This window comes from Onychomys torridus, chromosome 8 (genome assembly GCF_903995425.1).
Source record: "Onychomys torridus chromosome 8, mOncTor1.1, whole genome shotgun sequence".
Classification (NCBI taxonomy): Eukaryota; Metazoa; Chordata; class Mammalia; order Rodentia; family Cricetidae; genus Onychomys; species Onychomys torridus.
The window spans coordinates 4,102,373-4,126,537 of NC_050450.1; the positions used below are offsets into that span (position 1 = coordinate 4,102,373).

The 24,165-nt window shown below is 39.9% G+C and overlaps 1 protein-coding gene across 3 annotated transcripts in view; it reads right to left on the minus strand.

Annotated features, from left to right (window-relative positions):
* Window positions 1-24,165, minus strand: part of LOC118589788 (sperm-associated antigen 6) — a 176,581-nt gene that overhangs the window by 11,668 nt on the left and 140,748 nt on the right. For 2 of the 3 annotated variants that reach the window (XM_036197363.1, XM_036197365.1), the window contains 2 exons: window positions 11,719-11,835; window positions 7,931-8,076 (listed from right to left, as the gene is read on the minus strand). In XM_036197363.1, the coding sequence (XP_036053256.1) occupies window positions 7,931-8,076; window positions 11,719-11,835 (263 nt within the window). The remainder of the gene's footprint in view (window positions 1-7,930; window positions 8,077-11,718; window positions 11,836-24,165) is intronic. The other variant, XM_036197364.1, reaches the window with a different exon arrangement.

A 24,165-nucleotide genomic window follows, 5' to 3' on the forward strand; every position in this document is an offset into this window, starting at 1 on the left:
AACCCAATGCTAGGGAAATTCTCAGGAATCCACAGGATGACCCCAGCAATAGCAGAGAGGGTGCCTGAACTGGCCTTACCCTGTAATCAGATTGGTGAATACCCTGTCATCATAGAGCCTTCATCCAATAACTAATGGAAGCAGATATAGACATCCACAGAAAAGCACTAGGCTGAGCTCCAGGAGTCCAGTCAAAGAGATGGAAGAGGGATTGTATGAGCACAGAGGTGTCAAGATCTTGATGGGAAAATCTACAGAGATAAGCTCTATACAATCTACTGAACTAAGCTCATGGGAACTCAGGAACTTTAGACTGACAGTTGTGGAGCCTAAATGGGACTGAACTAGGCCCTCTGCATATGGGAGACAATTGTGTAGCTTGGTCTGTTTGAGGGGGCCTTGACTGTGGGATCAGGAACTATCCCTGGTGCATGAGCTGGCTTTTTGGAGCCCATTACCTATGGTGGGATGCCTTGCTCAGCCTTAATGCAGGAGGGAGAGGCCTGGTCCTGCCTCAACTGAATGTACCAATGCTTTGTTGACTCCCTATTGAAGCCTTACCCTTTTGGAAGAATGGTTGGGGGGTGGCCTGTGAGGGAGGGATGTGGCCTGTGAGGGAGGCATGAGGGAGGAACCTAAGGAGGGATGAAATGGGGAACTGTGGTTGGTATATAAATGAAAAAAGTTTTTAAATAAATAAAAAGGAGATTATCAATTGGCAAAATAAAACAAAATGTTAAAGTTTTCAGTGGTGAGTCATGACTATGTCTAACAGACCTTTGAAGTTTCCAAAAGGATGATGGGTCTCACAATGACAATTCCACCAGGACTATGATAACACTACTAAGCTGAAAAACATCACTAAATATCAGCTTTGGACTACAAACTGCTCAGGACAATTTTGAAGTGGCTAGCTGAGATGATACAGCCTAACTGACTACTCTAGCCAGGACTTGAGACAAGCCTGCACTTTCCCATCACACAGAAACTGGGCAACAAATGATAGTTACCTCTTCTAGGACTTGACAATTAACCCATTTTTTTTCTTTTCAGGATCCCCTAAAAATTCTGTTACCCTCAGACAGCAGGAAGTAAATTTAAGAACACAAGGCCCACAGTCCCAATAGGTAGGGTGGATGGTTTTTGGTCATTCAATGTTCTATGGATATTGTCATCATTTACGGGAGTTGGTTGCAAGTTGTTATTGGTAATGGTCAGGAAAAAAATTGAACAAAGCAGGTTAGATTCAGAGTTCTTGTTTTGAAAAGAAAAAAGGGGGATATAAATATGATAGGATAAGGGTAGATTATCGAATCCACTTTTAAACCAAAAAAGCAACTAACAGTCTTAAATATTTTACATTGATATGGATTTTTGTATATTGTATATTGACTAGGCCTGTAGGCCAAAGATGGATGCCCCAACATTGCAGAGGAACTTTGGGTGACTGTCCAGGTATCCAGCTGTTTCTGTCATTCCTCATACTTTTTAGATGTCACTTGCTTGCCCTTCCTGCTTACTCGGGTGATATTATTTCCTTCTCAGGTCTCTGATGAAATTGAAGACTTTATACTTGTAGTTATAGTTTTCCTTGTTACCAGATTCAGAAAAGAAATTCACTAAAGAGGTGTAGAGTGTATAGGGTTGAGAGACATGAAAAGATAGTTTTGGGTTGGTAATGCAAATTAGGATAGAAGGTGAACTAGGTACAACACTTTGAACTCACCAAGATAGGATAGATAATGGAGTATTTTCTCTGAACTGGTCAAATGTTTATGGACTAGATATTGTTGATGTATTTATTGCCTGTATATATTGTATCTAGTTATTGTACATAGTTTTTATTATACTAGTTAAAACTTTTTTATTTTAAGCCAGGTGGTGGTGGCACATGCCTTTAATCCCAGCACTTGGGAGGCAGAGCCAGGCAGATTTCTGTGAGTTCAAAGCCAGCCTGGGCTACCAAGGAAAGGCACAAAGCTACACAGAGAAACCCTGTCTTGAAAAACAAAACAAAACAAAAAAACTTTTTTATTTTAGACAAAAAGAAGGAATTGTGGTGATATTTCATTTGTGCTCTAACAAATAAAGCTTGCCTGGATCAGAATACAGAACTAGCCACTAGTTAAACACAGAGGCCAGGCAGTGGTGGCACACACCTTTGACCCCAGAACTTGGGATCTCATGCCTTTGATGCCAGTACTTGGGAGGCACACACCTTTAATCCCAGTACTAGGGAGTTAGAGACAGGAAGTGATATGGCTGGGCAGAGAGAGGAATATAAGGCAGGAAGAGGCAGGAGCTCCTTTTGGTCTGAGAATTTGTTAGAGGTAAGAAATCTCTCTGGTAGCTGGCTCCTTCTCTGATCTTTCAGCATTTATCCCAATATCTGACTCTAGGTTTTTATTATTAAGATCAATTAGAATTTGTGCTACACAACAATTTGTTTCTAGATAAAATCTAATGTTAGAGACTTGGCTTCTTTTAGCTAACTTTTTCTATGCCTACTTAAAATTTCATGAATTAGCCAGGTGATGGTGGTGAATGCCTTTAATCCCAGCACTCAGAAGGCAGGGCCATGGGAGATCTCTGTGAGTACAAGGCCAGCCTGGTCTACAGAGTGAGATCCAGGACAGGCACAAAAACTACACAGAGAAACCCTGTCTCAGAAAAAAAAAAATCCATGAATTATATTATATCAATTTCCTCCATAATTTGTTAAATTAACATGTGAAAAATCAACAGCTATATTTTTTTATAATGTCCTTATACACAGTCAGGGTTAAACAGAACATTATAGTGATATATTATTTGTATTGAAATGTGATTTTATTTGTATGTTAATAAAGTTGCCTTGAGGTCAGAGCAAGCCAGAGCAGAGGCCGGGCAGTAGTGGTGCACGCCTTTAATATCAGCACTTGGGAGGCAGAGCTAGGTAGATCTCTGTGTGTTCAAGGACACAGCCAGCATGGCAGACACACGCTTTAATCTCAATACCAACCATAGAAGACCTGGAGGTCTGTACAAACAAGCAGTGATGAGGAGGTCATGTGGCTGGGTTTACAACCAATGAGAAAACAGAACAGAAAGTCTATAAAAAAGACAGGACACACAGAAGTAGGTCTCTTGCGGAGAAGAAGGACAACAGAAGCAGTGAAGGGTAAGGTTTTCCGCTCTTGCTCTGACCTCGAAGGGTTTTGTTTTTGTTTCTGTTTTTGTTTTGTGTGTGTGTGTGTGTGTGTGTGTGTGTGTGTGTGTGTGTGTGTGTGTTATTATTATGTGTTTTAATTTTATACATCAGCCATGGGTTCCCCTGTCCTCCCCCCTCCCGCCCCCACTCCCACCTTCCCCCCAGCCCCTCCCCTCCATTCCCATCTCCTCCAGGACCAAGACTCCCCTGGGGATTCATTTAAACCTGGTGGATTCAGTACAGGCAGGTCCTGTCCCCTCCTTCCAGACTGAGCGAGCATGTGTCCCTGTGTAAGCCCAAGGTTCCAAACAGCCAGCTAATGCACTAAGGACAGGTCCTGGTCCCACAGACTGGGTGCCCCCCAAACAGATCAAGCTATTCAATTGTCTCACTTATCCACAGGGCCTGATCTAGCTGGGGGCTCCTCAGCCGTTGGTTCATAATTCATGTGCTTCCATTCAATAGGCTATTTGTCCCTGTGCTTTTTGCAATCTTGGATTCAACAATTCACGCTCTTGCAGACCCTCCTCTTTCTCGACAGTTGGACACCTGGAGCTCTACCTGGGGCCTGGCTGAGGATCTATGCATCCACTTCCATCAGTTATTGGATGAGAGTTCCAAGACGACTGTTAGGGTGTTTAGTCATCTGATCACCAGACTAGGTCAGATCAGGCTTTCTCTCGACCATTGCCAGCAGTCTACAGAGGATATATCATTGTGGATTTCTGGGGACCTCTCAAGCACTCTGTCTATTCCTGTTCTCATGTGTTCTTCATTTATCATGTTATTCCTCGTTCTGTTATTCCTCGTTCTCCCTTTCTGTCGAGGTTTTTAACTCTGCAATTTAACTCTGTGTTTCTTATTTAATAAGACGGTTACATCTACAGAACATGCACACATATCTAAAGCTCTCTTAGAGAGTATTTCCTGCTAGGCAGTGATGGCACATGCCTTTAATTCCAGCACTTAAGATAGGAGGCAGAGGCAGGTGGATCTCTGTGAGTTTGAGGACAGCCTGGTCTACAGAGCAAATTACAAGACAGCCTAGGCTGTTACGTAAAGAAACTCTGTCGAGAGAGAGAGAGAGAGAGAGAGAGAGAGAGAGAGAGAGAGAGAGAGAGAATATGAATGTTTCCCACAGAGCCTTCTACTTTGACAAATGGCTTCAGTAGTGGGTTTCTTCTAGCAGTCTTGCACTTAAGGATTCACAATTATTTCTCTAATATTCTGAGTTCATAGAAATTTAAAATCTTGCCTCAATCTCCTATGTCCCCTAAAAATGCTTCTGATGTAAACAGATACTTTTTATATAGCAGCAAAAAGGCAAAGGCCCCCAACTCAAGGTAACAACTATGCAGATCAAGTTACCAAGGAAGCTGCTCTCGGGAGCCCAAACCCCAGACTGTCCTGGAACTATCTGCTGTCCCTGAGCCCCACTCTGCCTTGATGATGATGTTCCTGAGTATAATCCAGAAGAGATCAAGTCATATCCTGACTTGGGGGCTCAGGAGAGCCACACACATTGTGGATCTTGCCTGGTGGAAAATCTGTGTGCCAAAAATACTGGGCCATAACTGGCTAATTGCCTCGTGCTGCTCCTTGCACTTATCACCTAAGAAGATCTCAGAACTTATCTCCCTCATTTCTGGCTACCTGAACATTGAGGGAAGAAAACTTCAGAGCATTTCATACCACTGCCTGACCTGTACCCAGGTAAATGCAAAGAAGGACATGCTTCCTTCAGGTCAACAGAGTCAAGGTGCTGTACCCAGTAAATTTTGGGAATTGGACTTCACTGAAGTCAAGACTGTATGGCTACAGTAGATATACAAATATCCACAAGAGCTGGGTAGAGGCCTTTCCATCCTCAGCAGAAATGGCCCAAATGGTAGCTAAGAAATTAATAATGGAAATTATTCCCAGGTTTGGCCTCCCCATATCTCTGGAGTCTTGACAACAGCCCAACCTTCATAGCCAAGTTATCTCAATTGTTCCCTAAGGCTCTTAACATAAACTTAAAACTTCATGGTCAGAACTCAGGAAAATAGAGAGGATAAACAGAACAGACTTCAACTGAATATACTCTTGAAACTGGTGGTAACTGGATTGACCTCTTGCCTTATGACCTCCTTATTCCTAATTATTATGTAGATAATTAAGATTTGGACATAAGCAGAAATAGTAGCATTTTCTTTATGATATATTTACAGAAATAAGAAGCATTGAATCCCCATATTTATTTATCTTTCGCCACTTACACACCAATGGACAAAATCAAGCCTTCTCTTGCTGACAAATGTCTCATTGATTTGTTAGTGACTGACTGTGCATCGAAGAGACATTTATATAGAAATCTTCAGTAGCAATGACTTCTTGCTAGCCTTGTACTGCCTTTGTTGAGGTTTTATAATAATTCTAAATTCTTTAAGATATTATGAATTTACTGCTCTAAGCTCTTAACCCTTTTGATCACTCTGTCACCTAATTACTTACATTTTTAGCTAGTGGATACATTTACTGTGTAGTGTGTAATTTAGTAATTAAACTAAGAAAAAGAGCCCACTTTTGCTTTGGTTGGGACTGTTAAGGAAAGTAGATGTATCTGGTAAATTGCTGCCACTGAAATCACTGTAGCTTCTGAATTCACTGTTATTCAATAAATCCTGACATGGTGAGTTATCAAATCCCAAGAGGTCTATCCTAAAAATGTGCAAGCACTAAATGCACTCAGTAGGGTGTGTGTGTGTGTGTGTGTGTGTGTGTGTGTGTGTGTGTGTGATTCAAGATGAGATCATAAATTTGAGAGGGAGTGGAAGAAGCAGGGGAGGAGTTGGAGGAGGTAAAAAATGATATGAAAACAGTACTCACACATAAAATTCTCAAAAAGGTAAAGTTTAGTTTGTTGAGGAAAAAATATTTTTGAAATTAGTTTGACAAAGCACTAAATTAAATTCTAATGTCACAGTTTTTATTACTCCTTGTACTCAATATTTAAAAAAATATGCCTAAGAGGAGTAAACACAGACACTCAGGAAAGTTCCTTTCCATTGGTCGAATCTTATAGGTACCATTTGAGGTACCTTTAGCATACATTGTTTTCATTTTTTGTTAATTTTGATTTTATTTTTCAGAAAATTGAATTAAAGTTATTTTAAATTTCCATAACATGGTATCCCTCTTAAAAGACATATATTCTGTGTATAAAGATTAATTTTAGTGATATTTCCACAGTTCTTTCACTTAGTGGTTTCACGTATATTTTATGTCAGTCATACATACATAGGAGACACTGGCTCGTAGTAGACATGGTCCTCTGGCTTTTACAGCCTTTCTGCCCCCACTTCTCTGATGCTTCCTGATTCATACATAAAGGGGTTGCATTGTGGATCATCTAATATTTGTTTAATTTTATACATAGCAGTTATGCATGTTATAACATTAGCTCCTTTGATACTTTTCAAGTGATTTGTTTTTTAGTCCAGGAGTTCTTGTAAACATCTTAAATGTGTATAAACTTGGAGCTGGAGAAATGGCTCAGTGATTAAGATCACTTGGTGCTTTTTCAGAGGACCCGGGTTCATTTTGCACATTGTGGCTCACAACTCCAATGCTAGGCAATCTTACTCCCTCTTCTGGCCTCTGTGGGCATGAGGCACACGGGGGTATATTTACACTCAAACACATAAAATCAGAACATAAACTTGTAACTTCAGAGTTTATTATCTGAATAAAAATAAATTTTAATTTTAAAGTCTTGTGGTTTTAAAATCAAGGTTACTACATGTTTAAAAATGAAAAACAGTAATTATTAAATAGAAAGACATAGATTACAGTTATAATTAATACATAACATGTAAGTTTTTAAGTCTGGAATTTTTTTCTAATAATTTCTAGAAGATACAAACACATTGTCAAGACTCAATTGTTTAAGTTACTCTTTTTTTCTTGGCAGTTTTACTTTTATTTAAGAGTCAATTAATGTATAATTCTCTTTCTGGTTTATAAGATCTAAGGCTTAGGCTTACTGCTCTGCAAATGAAATTCATTTTTAAATATTTATCTTGGTTGCAGGTAGAACTCAGAAGTGGTTTTGCCTGGCAAGCATGAAGCCTTGGGTTCAGTTCCCTGAATTGCAAAAAAGTATAGATGATATCAGTCTTGCAATAACTCCCTGTTCAAGAGCATGGTGATTCACAGCTGTAATCTCAACACTTGGGAGGCTGAAATAGAAGGGGTTCAAGTCAACCCTGGCCTATTTAGTGAGACCCTGTCTCAAACAATAAAAAATAGCATTTTATTCTGAGTTATTGCATGTTACAAACATTATTTATATTTTTTTTCATGTTTACTTAGTAACTTTCTTTTTGTTACTCAACATACCTTTTCTAGTTATTATATTTCCATTAACATAGATATAAACTTAATAAATGCAATGTGCAGGGAACCATGAAAGTCATAATCTATAGATCCATATAGCAGATATTCACAATTTCAAAGCAATTTAATATGAACGCTTCATTTGGGTATTTAGTAAAGTATGTATTAAAACAGTATAGATATGCTATAAATGACATTCCAGATTGATTGGATGTGTCAATAAGAACATAATCTAATTATTTAATTTGCATTAGGTAAAAGAGCCTTGGGTAGAATTTCAAAGTCCGCATATTTACACATTCGGTATAAAGACTACATTTGAAAATTGAAAACATTGTAATATTTCCCAGTCCATCTCCTCACCGTACTATTTCCTCTGGGTAGCAGTTGTTAATGCTGTTGATGTATTCCTGCAAGAGAGAGCCAGGCTCTGCTTTGATCTCTTGGACCTTTTTAAGTCCTCCGCTAGTTACAAAAAGCCGCCGAGCTTTGCTGTCATGCGGCAGCACCTTGAAGGGAAAATACACAAAACATCATCTCCTCCTTCCCAGGCTAGAGTTCTACTACTAAAAATAACTTAGTAGAGAATTTATCCTCAATGTACCTATAACAGGGTAATCCAAATCTGTAGGTAATTGGAAATAAAATACACTCCTATAACAAAAGTATGTCAGCTTTGTATGCTGTAGAAATGGGATAAGGCAATTAACATGAGCAAAGTCAATGTTATCTACTCATACATGAAGCTTACACTCTGAACTCTTTCCACCTCTACCGAAAAGAAGATAGGCTCCTGGACAAGGTGGGAATGTCCCTCCTACCCATCTCTTAATACTTACCCAGGATCCTCACCAGCCCAGTCTTCAACTCCAGCTGCTTCAGTAACTGAGCACGGGGGCTGTGGCACTGCTTGACTTTGTTTGTGCTCTCCCTTCTCTCTAGAATGGCTTCCTACCACACAGAATCCTCCCCATTTGCCTGGTAACTTTAAGAAAATACTGGCTGGGTGTAGTTGTACATATGTAGCCTCAGCACACAGGCCAGAGGAGCACAGGATGATGGAAATAGAGGCCAATCAAGGCTCAACAGTGACTCAAAAACCCAAGGTCTAGGAGATAAAGGTCTAGGAGATAGGGTCAGGAAGTCCCTCAGTTTGATCCCCAGCCTGGGTTTGGGGGGGGATGAAAAAAAGCACAGGAAAGAGCCTTTAAGGAGCTATACCATCTGCTGGCAGCAAACATTCTCAAAGATACATTTATAAGAGATTTAATCCTATAGAGTATCTTCAGTTCACTTGACTTTCATGGACTAACTTCCACATATTCTACTGATTTTTCTCTTTTCTATTTAATTTTTTATATATTATATTTTGATCATGTTTCCTCTGCCTTCCTCCTAAGAAATCCTCCCCAGTTCCCTACCCATCCAACTTTATGTTGTTCTCTCTCTCTCCTCCCCCTCTCTTACACACACACACACACACACACACACACACACACACACACACACACCAATGACTTTTATTTGCTTAGTATGAACTTTCAACATAGTAGGTTGGTGTTCATTTTTATGGCCAGTTCAGTAAGACCAGTATATCTTTTATCATTGGCCTAAAGATTAAACTATAAAGGGCATACAGTTCCAGAGCTGTTGTCGGTGGGTGACCCACTCATCCCTTACTGCTCATTCTCAGATGCCTAAATTAGCCAATCAGTTCTTATTTAGCACCCAAAAGACACGAAAATTAAAAACAAAATGGATCAGCTTTCTCCTTGTCAAAATGTAGTGTTTCATCTGTACTATGTAGTTAGGTGGATTGTCATATAACCAAGAGGAATAGAACGTTTCATTGTTTTCTTGACAAGGTGAAGGAGACACAGATTGTATACTGAACCTTACTCAGAAGTGGTTTCATCTCTGGGAAGCCTTGTTTCCAGTAACAATGATGCTTGATGGTCAGCTAAGCTGAGAACTGTTTGTAATCTGGCTTTCAGATGAATGCCTTGAAGAAAGCCTACTTAACTATATTGTCCACTTTAAGGCATAGAATGACAAGCTGCACACACTGGCACACACTGGCAGTCTCAGCATTTAGGAGGCTGGAGCAGAAGGACCAGCTGGGGCTACACAGTGAGACCTTGTCTTTGTTCATTATTTGGCAGAAATATAGTGTGCAAACAGAAGAGTGTCATTTGTGTAGTTCTGTAAGACTACTCATATGAGTATGTCCTCTCCTATTAATTAGTCAAAAATGGCAATTGCCTTAACCACTTGAATGATTTGTTTTTTTATTTTTACTTTTTAATGTTTTGTTTGTTTGAGACAGGTCTCAACTATGTAGCCCTGGCTGGCCTGGAACTTGTTATGTAGCCCAGGCTGGGCCTAAACTCCTGCCTCTGCCTCCCAAGTGCTGGGATTAAAGATGTGTACCACCATGATGAATCTGAATATTTTATTTCTTTTAACACAATATGTGGGCTGGGCAGTGGTGGCGCACGCCTTTAATCCCAGCACTTGGGAGGCAGAGGCAGGTGGATCTCTGTTAGTTTGAGGCCAGCCTGGTCTACAGAGCAAGTTCCAGGAAAGGCGCAAAGCTACACAGAGAAACCCGTGTCTCGGAAAAAAAAAAAAAAGAGTTGGGTTGGGGATTTAGTTTAGTGGTAGAGCGCTTGCCTAGCAAGCACAAGGCCCTGGGTTCGATCCTCAGCTCAAAAAAAAAAAGGAAAAAAAAACCAATATGTGGATTTTTGTTTTTATTTTTAGTTATTAATATGTGTCTTGAACTAAAATATTTTCTTAGTATACACTGTCTCATTTAATATTTACAATTTTAAAAAATCACTTACTATTCCCGCCTTACATCTAAGCAAACTAAGGCTTTGGAGGATCCAACTTTGCCAAAGAGTTGGAATATAGGTGGGGGTACAGTTCAGTGGTAGAGCATATGTCTAGCATATGTAAAACCTTAGGTATCATGGCAAGTACAAAACAATCACTTTTAATCACACACAGAGCCACTGTGGCTGGTGATTGACATAGGCTCTTTTTCTGTCAGATACGTAGAGCACAGTCTCAGCAGTTTTCAGGAGCCAAACACCATATCTGACCAACTATGGCCATCATGTGGTCCTTCTTTATCATCTGGCATCCATATTTCTCAGCTTAACATGTCTATCTTATTTCAACTTACTGTTGTTAACTTATGCTGAACATGCAATCATCCAAGAAATATGACAGTCACATTAAATTTTTCATAAATTTTTGATATGAAAGGCTAAAGAGACAGCCCAGGAGTTAAGAACCTGATTCATAAAGAGGACCTGGGTTCAATTCCCAGAGCCCACATGATGGCTCACTCCAGGTTCATGTAAGCTGTGCCCTCTTCTGACCTCAGGCAGTAGACAAGCACATGGTGCACAGACATATGTGTAAGCAAACACTCACATACAGAAAATAAGTTTAAATAGAAACATTTTACAAGTGAGTACGACCAAATGACTGACAGACTCTGCAGTAAAGTGCATAGAATTTCTGAAAAGTATTTCAGGGCCTCAAATTTTTCTTTTATTTTTTTTTAATAAAAATCTTTGCTGTGCTCCTAGGTGTCTGAGATTTAAAGACACTAGTAAAGATGAAAAGATACTTACCAATGCAAAATAGCAGTGGGGGGAGGTTGCCTCATATCACCACCATCATCATCATCATCACCATCATCATCATCATTATTACTGTGTATGAACATGAACATGTACAGGCCATGGCACATGTGGAGGTCAGAGAACATTTTTTCAAGTTCTATCCTTCTACCACGAGTTCAGGAATCCAGTTCAAGCTGTCAGGCTTGTGTGCCAAGTACTTCGACTTACTGATCTATTTTGCTAGCCCATCATGATGTTTTATGTGCTGATGTATGAGGTACTTCCTGAGGATAGCTTTAAACAACAGTGTGGAGGCTATACGGGAAATGTGGAGAAGGAGGAAGAGTTGCAGTTCTCTGTGGGTTTTAACCTATGTGTCTGGGTAAATACACAGTGGTAGGAGGTGAGGATTAGATCATGAAGTCCACACTCCATCTTACAGAAGAAAACAGCAAAGCGACAAGTCAGCAGATGGCTGCTGTTTTCTCCCTTCCTTGCAGGTGCATTTCTTACCTTACTGAACTGCCCAACAACGTGTTTCAGGATATTGGGAGGCGCATCATACAGGAACGGTTCGAGGGCTGGGAGGTAGGTGCATTTTTGAAGGATATTCTTTATGGCCTTTTTACTCTGTTGAAATACAAAGCAAAATGCATATAAAATCTTAACAATTTGTAGCCTATACTCCTATTGAAAATGAAATCAGTTTACTGATCTAACTTGCAGTTGTTACATTTTTTAAAATAATTGTTTAAAAAACCTATTTTGACTAGTTTTATGATAGAATACCTTTATAGTTATCTTCATGCTAAACCTTTAAACATAATGTAAATTGTTAAGTTCTTAAAATATCTGTGAGGAAATTAAGATGATAAAGTATAACATTATAGGCTATAATTTATTGTACATTACACAATTATATAGACAATGCACTACAGTGTATAAAGTTTGTAGATATGAAACAGGTAACTAAAATATCCTCTTTTTTTCAAATCAATAAATATGATCATTATATGTATACACATATACATTATAGTGTATGTCTACTATACAGTGTCATCTCAGATGTATATGCATTCAGAAGTATCTATTGTGAGCATTTACAGAGATGCAGTCACATCACAGGTAGGCAGTTCCTCCTCCTCAAGTAGAAGCAAAACAGTATTTATTGACCTCTGGACACCAGGGACTGCATCCCCCACCACAGAAGAGCAGATCCTGCATGTGCCCATGCCACCTTCTCTTCAGCATGGTCCCTCCTTTTGAATGGACCATGTGTGTGGTACTGCCCCCGACGAGCATGTGACTGAAGAGCCCACTGTGACTGTAGTATGCCACCGCTAGTTCTGAAGCTTCTGGCTTGGTCTCTTCATTTCTCTTCCATTCTGGAAGGCTTCAGCTCCCCAGCTGTCATTGACATTTTCCTGACAACTGCACATCTTGTGCTGCTGTGTGCTCTACTGCTCACACGTCCTTTCTCTGAGGCCTCTAAATTTTTTACTGGATGTTTAGTAAATGCTCTTGAAATGAAGGACCATTTCATGCTGCAAATTTTGTAAGTGGATTCTGAAAAACTTTTATCACATGTGTGGTAACTGTAAATTATCTTGAATTTTAGACATTTTCTTTAGATACTTAAACTAAGCAGGCTCATAGAGCCTTTTATCTTTTGACACATTTTGGCCTCAAATATTATTTCATATATTAAATATAAGATGTAAGAAATTCAATCCAACCTTTCTCCCACAAGTTTTGTAACCTTAAAATACACTCTCATTTTTCAACAATATCACTATATTATTGTAGTGGTTTGGATGAGAAATGTCCCCTGAGGCTCCAGCATTTGAACACATGTTTCCTAGTTGGTGGTGTTATTGGGAGGCTCAGCAATGACTAGTGAAGCCCACACCCAAGACTGCCTGGACGGCCAGGAACTGGAAGCCAGATGGTTCTGCCTTGGGTAGAACGTGACTGTAAAAAAGTCGATGAAATGATTCTTAATGCAGTTCTGTTAGACTCATAGATCAGTGCCTAGCCCAGTTGTCATCAGAGAGGCTTCCTAAAGCAGCTGATAGGAGCAGATGAAGAGACCCATAGTCAAACATTCCACAGAATTCAGGGAAACCCACAGAGGGGGAAGAAGGGTTGTAGGAGCCAGAGAGGTTGAGGACCCAAGGAGAACATGGCCCAGAGAATCAACTAAGCAGGACTCATAGGGGCTCACATAGACTGAAGCAGCATCACATGCATCTGGGCTAAGTCCTTTGCATATAGGTTGTTGTTGTTGTTGTTGTTGTTGTTGTTGTTTAGCTTGGGGTGTTTCTGGGACTCCCAACAGTGAAAGAAGGGATGTCTCTGACTCTTTTGCCTGGTCAGGGAACATTTTTGCGCATACTTGGTTGCCCCATCCAGCCTTGATATGTGCTTAGTTTTATTGCATCTTGTTATACCATGGTTGGTTGTTATCACTAGGAGGTCTGCTCTTTTCTGAAGGGAAATGGAGGCAGTGGATCTGTGGGAGAGGGGAAGTGGAGGGAAAACGTGAAGGAGGGGAGGGAAGTGAGGCTGCAGTCAGGATGTGTTGTATGAGAGAAGAATAAATTAAAAGAAAAAATGAGGTCGTACAGGAAGGTGCAGGCTGCGGCGCCGCAGAGGGTGGCTCTGAATACCTGATTTTCCTGTTTATATCTCCAAAGTGCTGAGATTACATGTGAGGCTCGCAACATGCAGCTGCTTTATTAAAAAAAAAATTTCCAGCAGAGACCAGAGGAATTCCCATCTGGACAAGAGGAGGTCCCATCTGTACAAAAGAAGGAGACATCAGGGACTTCCCGAGACACAGAGTCCAGCCCCCCAGCTCCTATCCAGCCAGCACTCACATCTGGACCAGCGCTTCCTTCAGGCCCAGAGCTTCCATCTGGACCAGAGAGAGGCTACCTAAATCGGTCAACTCTCTCTGGACCAAGTGCGCTGATAAGACCAAGAACGAACACAAGAGGAGATGGGCAGATGTCAAGGCAGAAGTGCATACAACAAAATAAAGAGAACTACAGCATCATCAGAACCTAGCCCTTCTCCAACAGCTAGACATGAACATCATGGAATGGAAGAAGAAGAAGAAGAAAACAACCTTATAAGTAACATCATGAAGAGGCTAGAGCCTTATATAGAAGAAATCAAAAATAAAGTAGAGGAACAGAAAAACAAAAAATGGGGAGAACACTATAGAAAACTACAGGAAAGAACAAGTAAGCAGAAGAAAACAATAAACCCTTGAATGAAAATCATGAAAAAGCAAGGGAGACAATCCAAGACCTGAAAAGGGAAATAGAAAAAATGAAGAAGACACTAGCAGAAGGAATGTTGGAAATAGAAAATCTGAGTAAACAAACAGGAACTTCAGAGGCAAGTATAACCAACAGAATGCAAGAGATGGAAGACAGGATGTCCGGTGTTGAAGATATGGTAGAAGAAATAGATTCATCAGTCAAAGAAAACACTAAAGCCAACAAAATCATGACCCAAAATGTTCAAGAAATTTGGGACACCATGAAAAGGCCAAACCTATGAATAATAGGGATAGAGAAAGGAGAAGAATACCAACTCAAAGGCACAGAAAATTTATTTAACAAGATCATACAAGAAAACTTTCCCAACTTAAAGAAGGAAATGCCTATGAAGATACAAGAAGCCTATAGAACACCAAACAGACTAGACCCAAAAAAAAAGTCCCCTCTGTACATAATAATTAAACAACTAAACATACAGAATAATGAAAGAATATCAAGGGCAGCAAAGGAAAAATGCCAAGTGACTTATAAAGGCAAACCCATCAGAATAACACCCGATTTCTCAAGGGAGACTTTGAAAGCCAGAAGGACCTGGACAGATATAATGCAGACACTAAGAGACCATGGATGCCAGCCTAGACTAATATACCCAGCAAAATTTTCAATCATCATAGATGGAGTGAACAAGACATTCCAAGACAAAACCAGATTTAAACAATACTTATCCACAAACCCAGCCCTACAGAAAGCACTAGAAGGAAAATTCCAACCTAAGGAAGACAGATACACCAATGAAAACAAAGGCAATAGATAACACTACAGCAGTAAACCACAAAGAAGAGAAGTACACACACACTACCACCAAAAAATAAAAATAACAACAGGAACAAACAATCACTGGTCATTAATATCCACTAATATCAATGGACTTAATTCACCTATAAGAAGACACAGACTATCAGAATGGATATGAAAACAGGACCCATCTTTCTGCTTCATACAAGAAACACATCTCAAATTCAAAGACAGACACATCCTAAGAATAAAAGGCTGGGAAAAGACTTTACAGTCAACTGGTCTTAAGAAGCAAGCAGGTGTAGCCATCCTAATATCCAGAAAAATAGACTTCAAACTAAAATCAATCAAAAGAGATGATGAAGGACATTACATACTCATTGCAGGAAAGATCCACCAAGATGAAGTCTCAATTCTGAACATTTATGCCCCAAACAAAAGGGCACCCACATATGTAAAAGAAACATTACTAAAGCTTAAATCACACATAAAACCACACATTAATAGTGGGAGACTTCAACACCTCACTTTCACCTCTGGACAGATAGGCCAAATTGAAACTTAAAAGAGACATAATGGACTTAACTGATGTTATGTCTCAAATGGACTTAATCAATATCTACAGAACATTCCACCCAAACAAAAAAGAATATACCTTCTTCTCAGCACCCCATGGAACCTTCTCTAAAATCAACCACATACTTGGCCACAAAGCAAATCTCAACAGATACAGCACAATTGGAATAACCCACTGTGTTCTATCAGACCACCATAGTTTAAAGTTAGATTTCAACAACAACAACAAAAACTACAGAAATCCTACAATAAAGAGAACAATACAAAGGATTAATGAAACAAAGAGTTGGTTCTCTGAGAAGAGCAACAAGATAGACAAGCCCTTATCCAAACTAACAAAAAGACAGAGGGAGAGCATCCAAATTAACAAAATCAGAAATGAAAAGGGGGACATAACAACAGACAATGAGGAAATCCAGAGAATCATCAGGTCATACTTCAAAAACATCTACTCCACAAAACTGGAAAATCTAAAAGAAAAGGATAATTTTCAGGATAGGTACCACATACCTAAGTTAAATCAAAACCAGATAAACCATTTAAATAGTCCAATAACTCCTAAGAAAATGGAATCAGTCATTAAAAGTCTCCCAACCAAAAACAGCCCAGGACCAGATGGTTTCAGTGCAGAATTATACCAGATCTTCAAAGAAGACTTAATAGCAATACTCTTTAAATTGTTCCACACAATAGAAACAGAAGGAATATTACCAAACTCCTTCTATGAGGCTACAATTACCCTGATTCCTAAAACAAACAAAGATGCAACAAAGAAAGAGAACTACAGACCGATCTCCCTCATGAACATTGATCCAAAAATACTGAATAAAATTCTGGCAAACAGACTCCAAGAACACATCAAAACAATTATCCACCATGATCAAGTAGGCTTCATCCCAGGGATGCAAGGGTGGTTCAACATACGAAAGTCCGTCAATGTAGTACACCATATAAACAAACTCAAAGAAAAAACCCACATGATCATCTCACTAGATGCAGAAAAGGCATTTGACAAAATCCAACACCCCTTCATGATAAAGGTCTTGGAGCTATCAGGAATACAGGGAACATACCTAAACATAATAAAGGCAATCTGCAGAAAGCCAACAGCCAACATCAAATTAAAGGGAGAGAAACTCAAAGCAATACCACTAAAATCAGGAACAAGGCAAGGCTGTCCCCTCTCCCCACACTTATTCAATATAGTACTTGAAGTTCTAGCCAGAGCTATAAGACAACATAAAGAGATTAAGGGGATACAAATTGGAAAGGAAGAAGTCAAGCTTTCCCTATTTGCAGATGATGTAATAGTATACAAGAGTGACCCCAAAAATTCAACCAAGGAACTGATACAGCTAATAAAAACCTTCAGCAACATAGCAGGATACAAGATCAACTCAAAAAAACAGAAGCCCTTCTATATACAGTAGACAAACAGGCTAGGAAGGAAATCAGAGATATATCACCCTTTACAATAGCCACAAATGATATAAAATAATTTGGGGTTACTCTAACTAAGCATATAAAGGACCTATATGACAAGAACTTTAAGTCCCTGAAAAAAGAAATTGAAGAAGATGTCAGAAAATGGAAAGATCTCCCATGCTCATGGATAGGCAGGATTAACATAGGAAAAATGGAGATCTTACCAAAAGCAAGCTATAGATTCAACACAATCCCCATCAAATTACCAACACAATTCTTCACAGATCTGGAAAGAATAATACTCAACTTCATATGGAAAAACAAAAAACCCAGGATAGCCAAAAGAATCCTGTACAATAAAACAACCTCTGGAGGCATTACAATCCCCGACCTCAAGCTCTACTATAGAGCTACTGTAATAAAAACAGCTTGGTACTGGCATACAAACCAACATGTGGACCAATAGAATTGAATTGAAGACCCTGACATTAACCTGCACACCTATGAACATACAATTTTTGACAAAGAAGCCAAAAATGTACAATGGAAAAAAGAAAGCATCTTCAACAAATGGTGCTGGCATAACTGGATGTCAACATGTAGAAGGCTGCAAATAGATCCATATCTGTCACCGTGCACAAAACTTAAATCCAAGGGGATCAAAGACCTCAACATAAATCCAGTTACTCTGAACCTGATAGTAGAGAAAGTAGGAAGTATTGAACACATTGGCACCAGAGATCACTTTCTAAATATAACACCAGCAGCACAGACACTGAGAGAAACAATCAATCAATGGGACCTGTTGAAACTGAGAAGCTTTTGTAGAGCAAAGGACACAGTCAATAAGACAAAGCAACAGGCTACAGAATGGGAAAAAAGGTCTTCACCAACCCCACATCTGACAGACAGCTGATATCCAGAATATATAAAGAACTTAAGAAATTAAACACCAAAATGCCCAACAGTCCAATTAAGAAATGGGCTATAGAACTAAACAGAGAATTCTCCACAGAGGAAGTTCAAATGGCTGAAAGACATTTAAGGAATTGCTCAACATCCCTAATTATCTGGGAAATGCAAATCAAAACGACTCTCAGATACCACCTTACACCTCTCAGAATGGCTAAGATCAAAAGCACAGAAGGCAGCTTATGCTGGAGAGGATGTGGAGCAAGGGGAACTCTCCTCCACTGCTGGTGGGAATGCAAGCTTGTTCAGCCACTTTGGAAATCAATATGGTGCTTCCTTAGAAAATTGGGAATCCATCTCCCCCAAGACCATCACTCTTGGGCATATTCCTAAGGAATGCTCAATCATACCACAAGGGTATTTGCTCAGCTATGTCCGTATCACCTTTGTTTGTAATAGCCAGAACCTGGAAACAATCTAGATGCCCTTCAACTGAAGAATGGATAAAGAAAATATGGTACATATACACAATGGAGTACTACTCAGCAGAGAAAAACAATGACATCATGAGGTTTGCAGGCAAATGGATGGATCTAGAAAAACTCATCCTGAGTGAGGTAACCCAGACTCAGAAGGACAAACATTGTATGTACTCACTCATAGTAGGATACTAGATGTAAAACAAAGATGACTAGACTGCTACACAACTCCAGGGAGGCTACCTAGAAAATGGGACCCTAGGAAAGACCCAAGGATCACCCAATGGCAGAGAAATGGATGAGATCTACATGAACAACCTGGATGACAGTGGGAGTAATGAAGGGCAAGATTTGAGGGAAAGAAAGCTTAGGGGAGCAGGAGATCCCAGCTGGATCAAGAACAGAAAGGGAGAATGAGGAATAACAGACCATATTAAATGAAGACCACATGAGACCAGGAATAGGCAGAGTGCTCGAGCAGTCCCCAGAAATCCACAATGATGTATCCTCTGTAGACTGCTGGCAATGGTTGAGAGAAAGCCTGATCTGACCTAGTCTGGTGATCAGATGGCCAAACACCCTAACAGTCGTCTTGGAACTCTCATCCAATAACTGATGGAAGTGGATGCATAGATCCTCAGCCAGGCCCCAGGTGGAGCTCCAGGAGTCCAATAGTTGAGAAAGCGGAGGGACTGTAAGAGCGTGAATTGTTGAGCCCAAGATTGCAAAAAGCACAGGGACAAATAGCTAAACGAATGGAAGCACATGAATTATGAACCAAAGGCTGTGGAGCCCCCAGCTGGATCAGGCCCTCTGGATAAGTGAGACCATTGAATAGCTTGATCTGTTTGGGAAGCATCCAGTCTGTGGGACCAGAATCTGTCCTTAGTGCATGAGCTGGCTGTTTGAAACCTTGGTCTTACACAGGGACACTTTGCTCAGTCTGGAAGGAGGGGACAGGACCTGCCTGTACTGAATCTACCAGGTTTAAATGAGTTCCCAGGGGTTCCTTGATCCTGGAGTACATGGGAATGGAGGGGAGGGATTTGGGGGGGAAGGCGGGGGTAGGGGCGGGAGGGGGAGGACAGGGGAACCCATCGCTGATGTATAAAATTTAAAACACATAATAATAAAGAATAAAAGTATTTATTAAAAAAAGAAAAAATGAAAGAAGGTGTGGTCTTACTGTGGGAAGCACAGTATAGATGGTGGGTAAGGTGGAATTTTTATAGACTCACCCCACTCCCAGTTCTCTTTCTCCTTTTCATGCCTCCCTGCCAGGATGGACTCTCATCCCTTTGGAACTCTAAGCCAAAATATACTTTCCTTCTATAATTTGACTTGGTCATAGTGTTTTATCACAGTAACAGAAATTTTACTAATCCAGCTATGCCTTTATGAACGTTAAGGAATAGTGATCTTAGCAGTCCAATAATTTTAACTTATTGTTGTCAATGGCAAAGCCAAACAGCTGTGATGCTACAGATCACACCAGATGTCCCACACAGGCAGACCTACTATCTAATGATCCCAGGCTGATGGATTACTTCAGATTATTCCTTCACAAAAGGGTCTAGTTGCCCCAGAAATTATTCAACTTTACTATCCTTTATCTGAGAGAAACAAGATTATTTGGATACATTCTTCTAGATAAAAAAATATATGATTAACAATCAGCTCTATTATCAAACAGGAAAAAGTAGGTAATAAAGTAACACATCTATTTCTTTTGTGTGTGTGTGTGTGTGTGTGTGTGTGTGTGTGTGTGTGTGTGTGTATGTGTGGATATGTATTAAAGTATGTATGAATGTATGAGTATGTGTGAAGGTGTGTATATAAATGTATGTGAGAGTGTAAATATGAATGTCTGAGTATGTGTGAAGGTATGTGTATGTGTGGTATAGGCTCTGGGGGCTAGAAGTTGATATTTCATTGTCTTACTCTGCTGTTTTCACCTTATTTTTTTAACAATCTCAGATATATATGTACACCTTGCACAATGGCCAGTCTTATCTTCCACCTCTCTATCACCCCATCTATCCTCCACACTTCTCACAAATCTCTTTCAGTTCATGTCTAATCTTTTTGTTTTGTGATCAGTTAACATTAACAAGGGCTGTTTGTGTGACCATGGGTTTAGAGTTATCCCTTGGAGCCTCAAGGCTCAACAGATGGTATGCAAGAGAGTGAGTCCTTTCCTCCCAGGGTCTATCAATAACCAATAGTTCAGAGGTAAAGAATAGGGAACCTTGAGCCCCTTTTGCTTTCTAGATTGATTGTTTATAAGTCATGTCTTGTATAGGTCCAGTAGGGGTGGCTACAGTTGTGGTGAGTCAATGATTACAATAGTTTTGTAAGTCTAGAGAATTTGAGAAAGAGTCTCTCAGTCACCAATTGGCTAGACTGGCTGGCCAATAGGACTGGATCTTCTGTCTCTGCCTTCCAGCACTAGGAGTGTGATTGCACAATGTGCAGCTTTCACACAGGTGCTGGGGACCTGAACTTAGGCCTCATGCTTGTACAGCAAGTACTATACCCCTGAGGTATCTCTCCAGCTCACATATAGCTATTTCTGAAGTCAAGATGTTTAATAATTTTGCTAATTTATATACCATAAATCCACTCATAATAAGTGCACAATTCATTGAATGTTAGTATATAGAAACTAGTGCAACCATATCTAAAATCTAATTTTAGGACACTTTCATCATCCCCAAAAGAACCTCCTGCCTATTTGCAGTCCCTACTCCCCTTGCCTCTCCCTATCTCTAGGCATCTACTAATCTACTTTCTATCTCTATAAAAATGTCTTTTCGAGGTAATTCATATGAATTAAAACATACTATAGGTGTGAATTTTCACCAGGAATCCTTTACCAAGCTCTATATTCATTATTTCTTTTTCACTGTACATTAGAATTCCAACATATAGTCAGTATGGCGGTTTCTCAGAAAATTGGGAATCAAACTACCTCAAGACCCAGCCACACCACTCTTGGGCATATACCCAAAGAATGCTCAATTATACCACAAAGATACATGCTCAATTATGTTCATAACAGCACTATTTGTAATAGCCAGAACCTGGAAACAACCTAGATGCCCATCAACTGAAGAATGGGTTAAGAAAATGTGGTACATATACACAATGGAGTACTACTCAGCAGAGAAAAACAATGACAGCATGAAATTTGCAGGCAAATGGATGGAACTAGAAAAAATCATTCCGAGTGAGGTAACCCAAACCCAGAAGGACAGACATGGTATGTACTCACTCATAAGTGGATTCTAGATATAAAAAAAAGAACAATCAGACTGCAACCCACAGAACCATGGAGGCTATATATATGGCATGGGGGACTCTAGGATGACCGTAGCTTATAGTAAGATTTGGTTTTACGCAATTACTGAGCAACCTTCAATGAAACATTACACTATTAAGATAAGAATTTATACTGTATCAAGCAGATAATAGAAAAATTAATTAATTAATCTAAAAAATAAAAAAGAAAAGAAAATTTTGAACTATTTAAAAAAACAAACATATTTTGCTAAAGCAAAAAGGGGAAACTAGAGGTTCATCATTTCCACTTTCTATTCTTTCCCTTGTATTATATATTTAAAATTTTTTATCAGTGGATTCTGCTGGAGTATCCACTACAGATAAGCACTGGAGGGCTCCTGCTGCAAATCAACCTCTGGAACGATGGAAGGATCTTTCTACTGACACTTTGAAGGGACCCGATCTAATGTTGGTGTGGGCCTGGGGTTCTGTTTATGTCTTTCCTCAGGACAATGAGGTTCCTCTTTGGGTTTCTGAGCACTGTGTGTGCCCTGTGACTGCTGCTGAAGCCCAACATGGCAGAGACCTATTGGGCCTCTGTGAAAAACTCTCCCCTTCCAATGCCAATTGGGATTGAAAGCCCAATATGGCCAGCTTTGGCAAGCATTAACATAAGCCTAGGAACCACAGTCATGCAGTAGGATTCCCCAGAAGGTAATGTATGGTAAATGCTTTTTTAAGTATGTTTGAGAATGTGTCACCCAGACACCTTGGAGATTAGGGATCCACACTGAAGATCACTGACCTCCATTTGTTAACAGTAGCATGCCAGCTAAACATTTTCATTTTTACAATCTTATTCAAGCTGGAGTACTACCTACTTCTCAGGAGTGGCTCTGTGCAACATTTTTTGGCCTCCTGAAATTCATTTAGCCCCTTTTAAAGATACCCTAACATTTGTGAGCCTGAATGTAACCATTATGAGACCATTAGTTCTGCTCCTTGTGAGCTGCCTGTTTTTTCTTTATGGTTCTTAGTTGTTCTTTTGCAGAGCTGCCAGCTTAAGTCATGCTGGGATCAAGAAAAATGGGCCTCAGCAGTTTGTGTTCCTGGAGTTGTGTCCATGCCAGTGGATGCCCACATGCTCCAGAATAGAATTTGACATCGCTGCTGCCATTGTTGCTATTATAACAGTGATGACCACCACTACTACTGTTTCTGGGATTGCCATTTCATAATTGGTTACTACAGCTAGCACAGTGGAGACCCTGGCAGCAAAAGTAGCTACCACAGTTAATTAATCTTTCATTCTATTGGGCATGACCAATTCAAATCAATAGTTATATACATTTCGATTGGCTTTGAAAGCTATAAATTTACAAACTCAAGTTCCATTTGCTTTTGGGATACCATCTTACAAGGACTCCAATTTGCAGTAAGGCTCGTTAAGGAAGGGAATGGCTCGCTGCCTTTAGCCTACCAGCTATGGGTGGGTTAAGACTTCTGTTGGTCTTTTCTGTGTCAAACACACAGATTGCAAGCCCAGTGCCACTTAGAGATCTTTGGCAATAGTTAACTCTGCAGTTCTCACAGGATTGAACCTGTATGATAATAAGTATTCAGAGACGGGTAATACCTGGGGGGTGCTCACCAACCTAAGACAGAGCACCTGTGTGGCCTGGACAGGTGTCTCCATGACAGGTAAGGTGACCTGCTGATGTCCCACACAACCTAAGTCAGAAGCTCATTTTTTAGTAAAAAGGGGGGACCTGTAAGTCCCTAGCCCCTGTTTTGGGTAACTGTTGCATTGCTTGCTGACTTTGACTTGATATCCTCCCTATGGTAATTCCCTGCAAGATTCCACCCTCCTGAATGCTTAAGGAAAGATCCTTGTCTATGTATCCAGCATATTGGGTATTAACAGCTTAGGTGCAAGATTGTAAAACATCAGAAGAGAACTTCTGCCCTCCAGGGTTCTCCCATTGTGCTGTAATCCTGTATTTAAGACCTCCTCCCTTCGACAATAAATGGCATTTGGCATTCAAAAAAAAAGGAAAGAAAGAAATTGAAGACAGCAATGTTCTAAAAAAGGAAGGGGTGATGGTGTCATGGGCCTATGAGGATGCTGGACTAAAGTCTATCAAATAGTGCAAACAGGAAAATTGTATACTATTTGAATTATCTGTCAATAAAGATCTTAT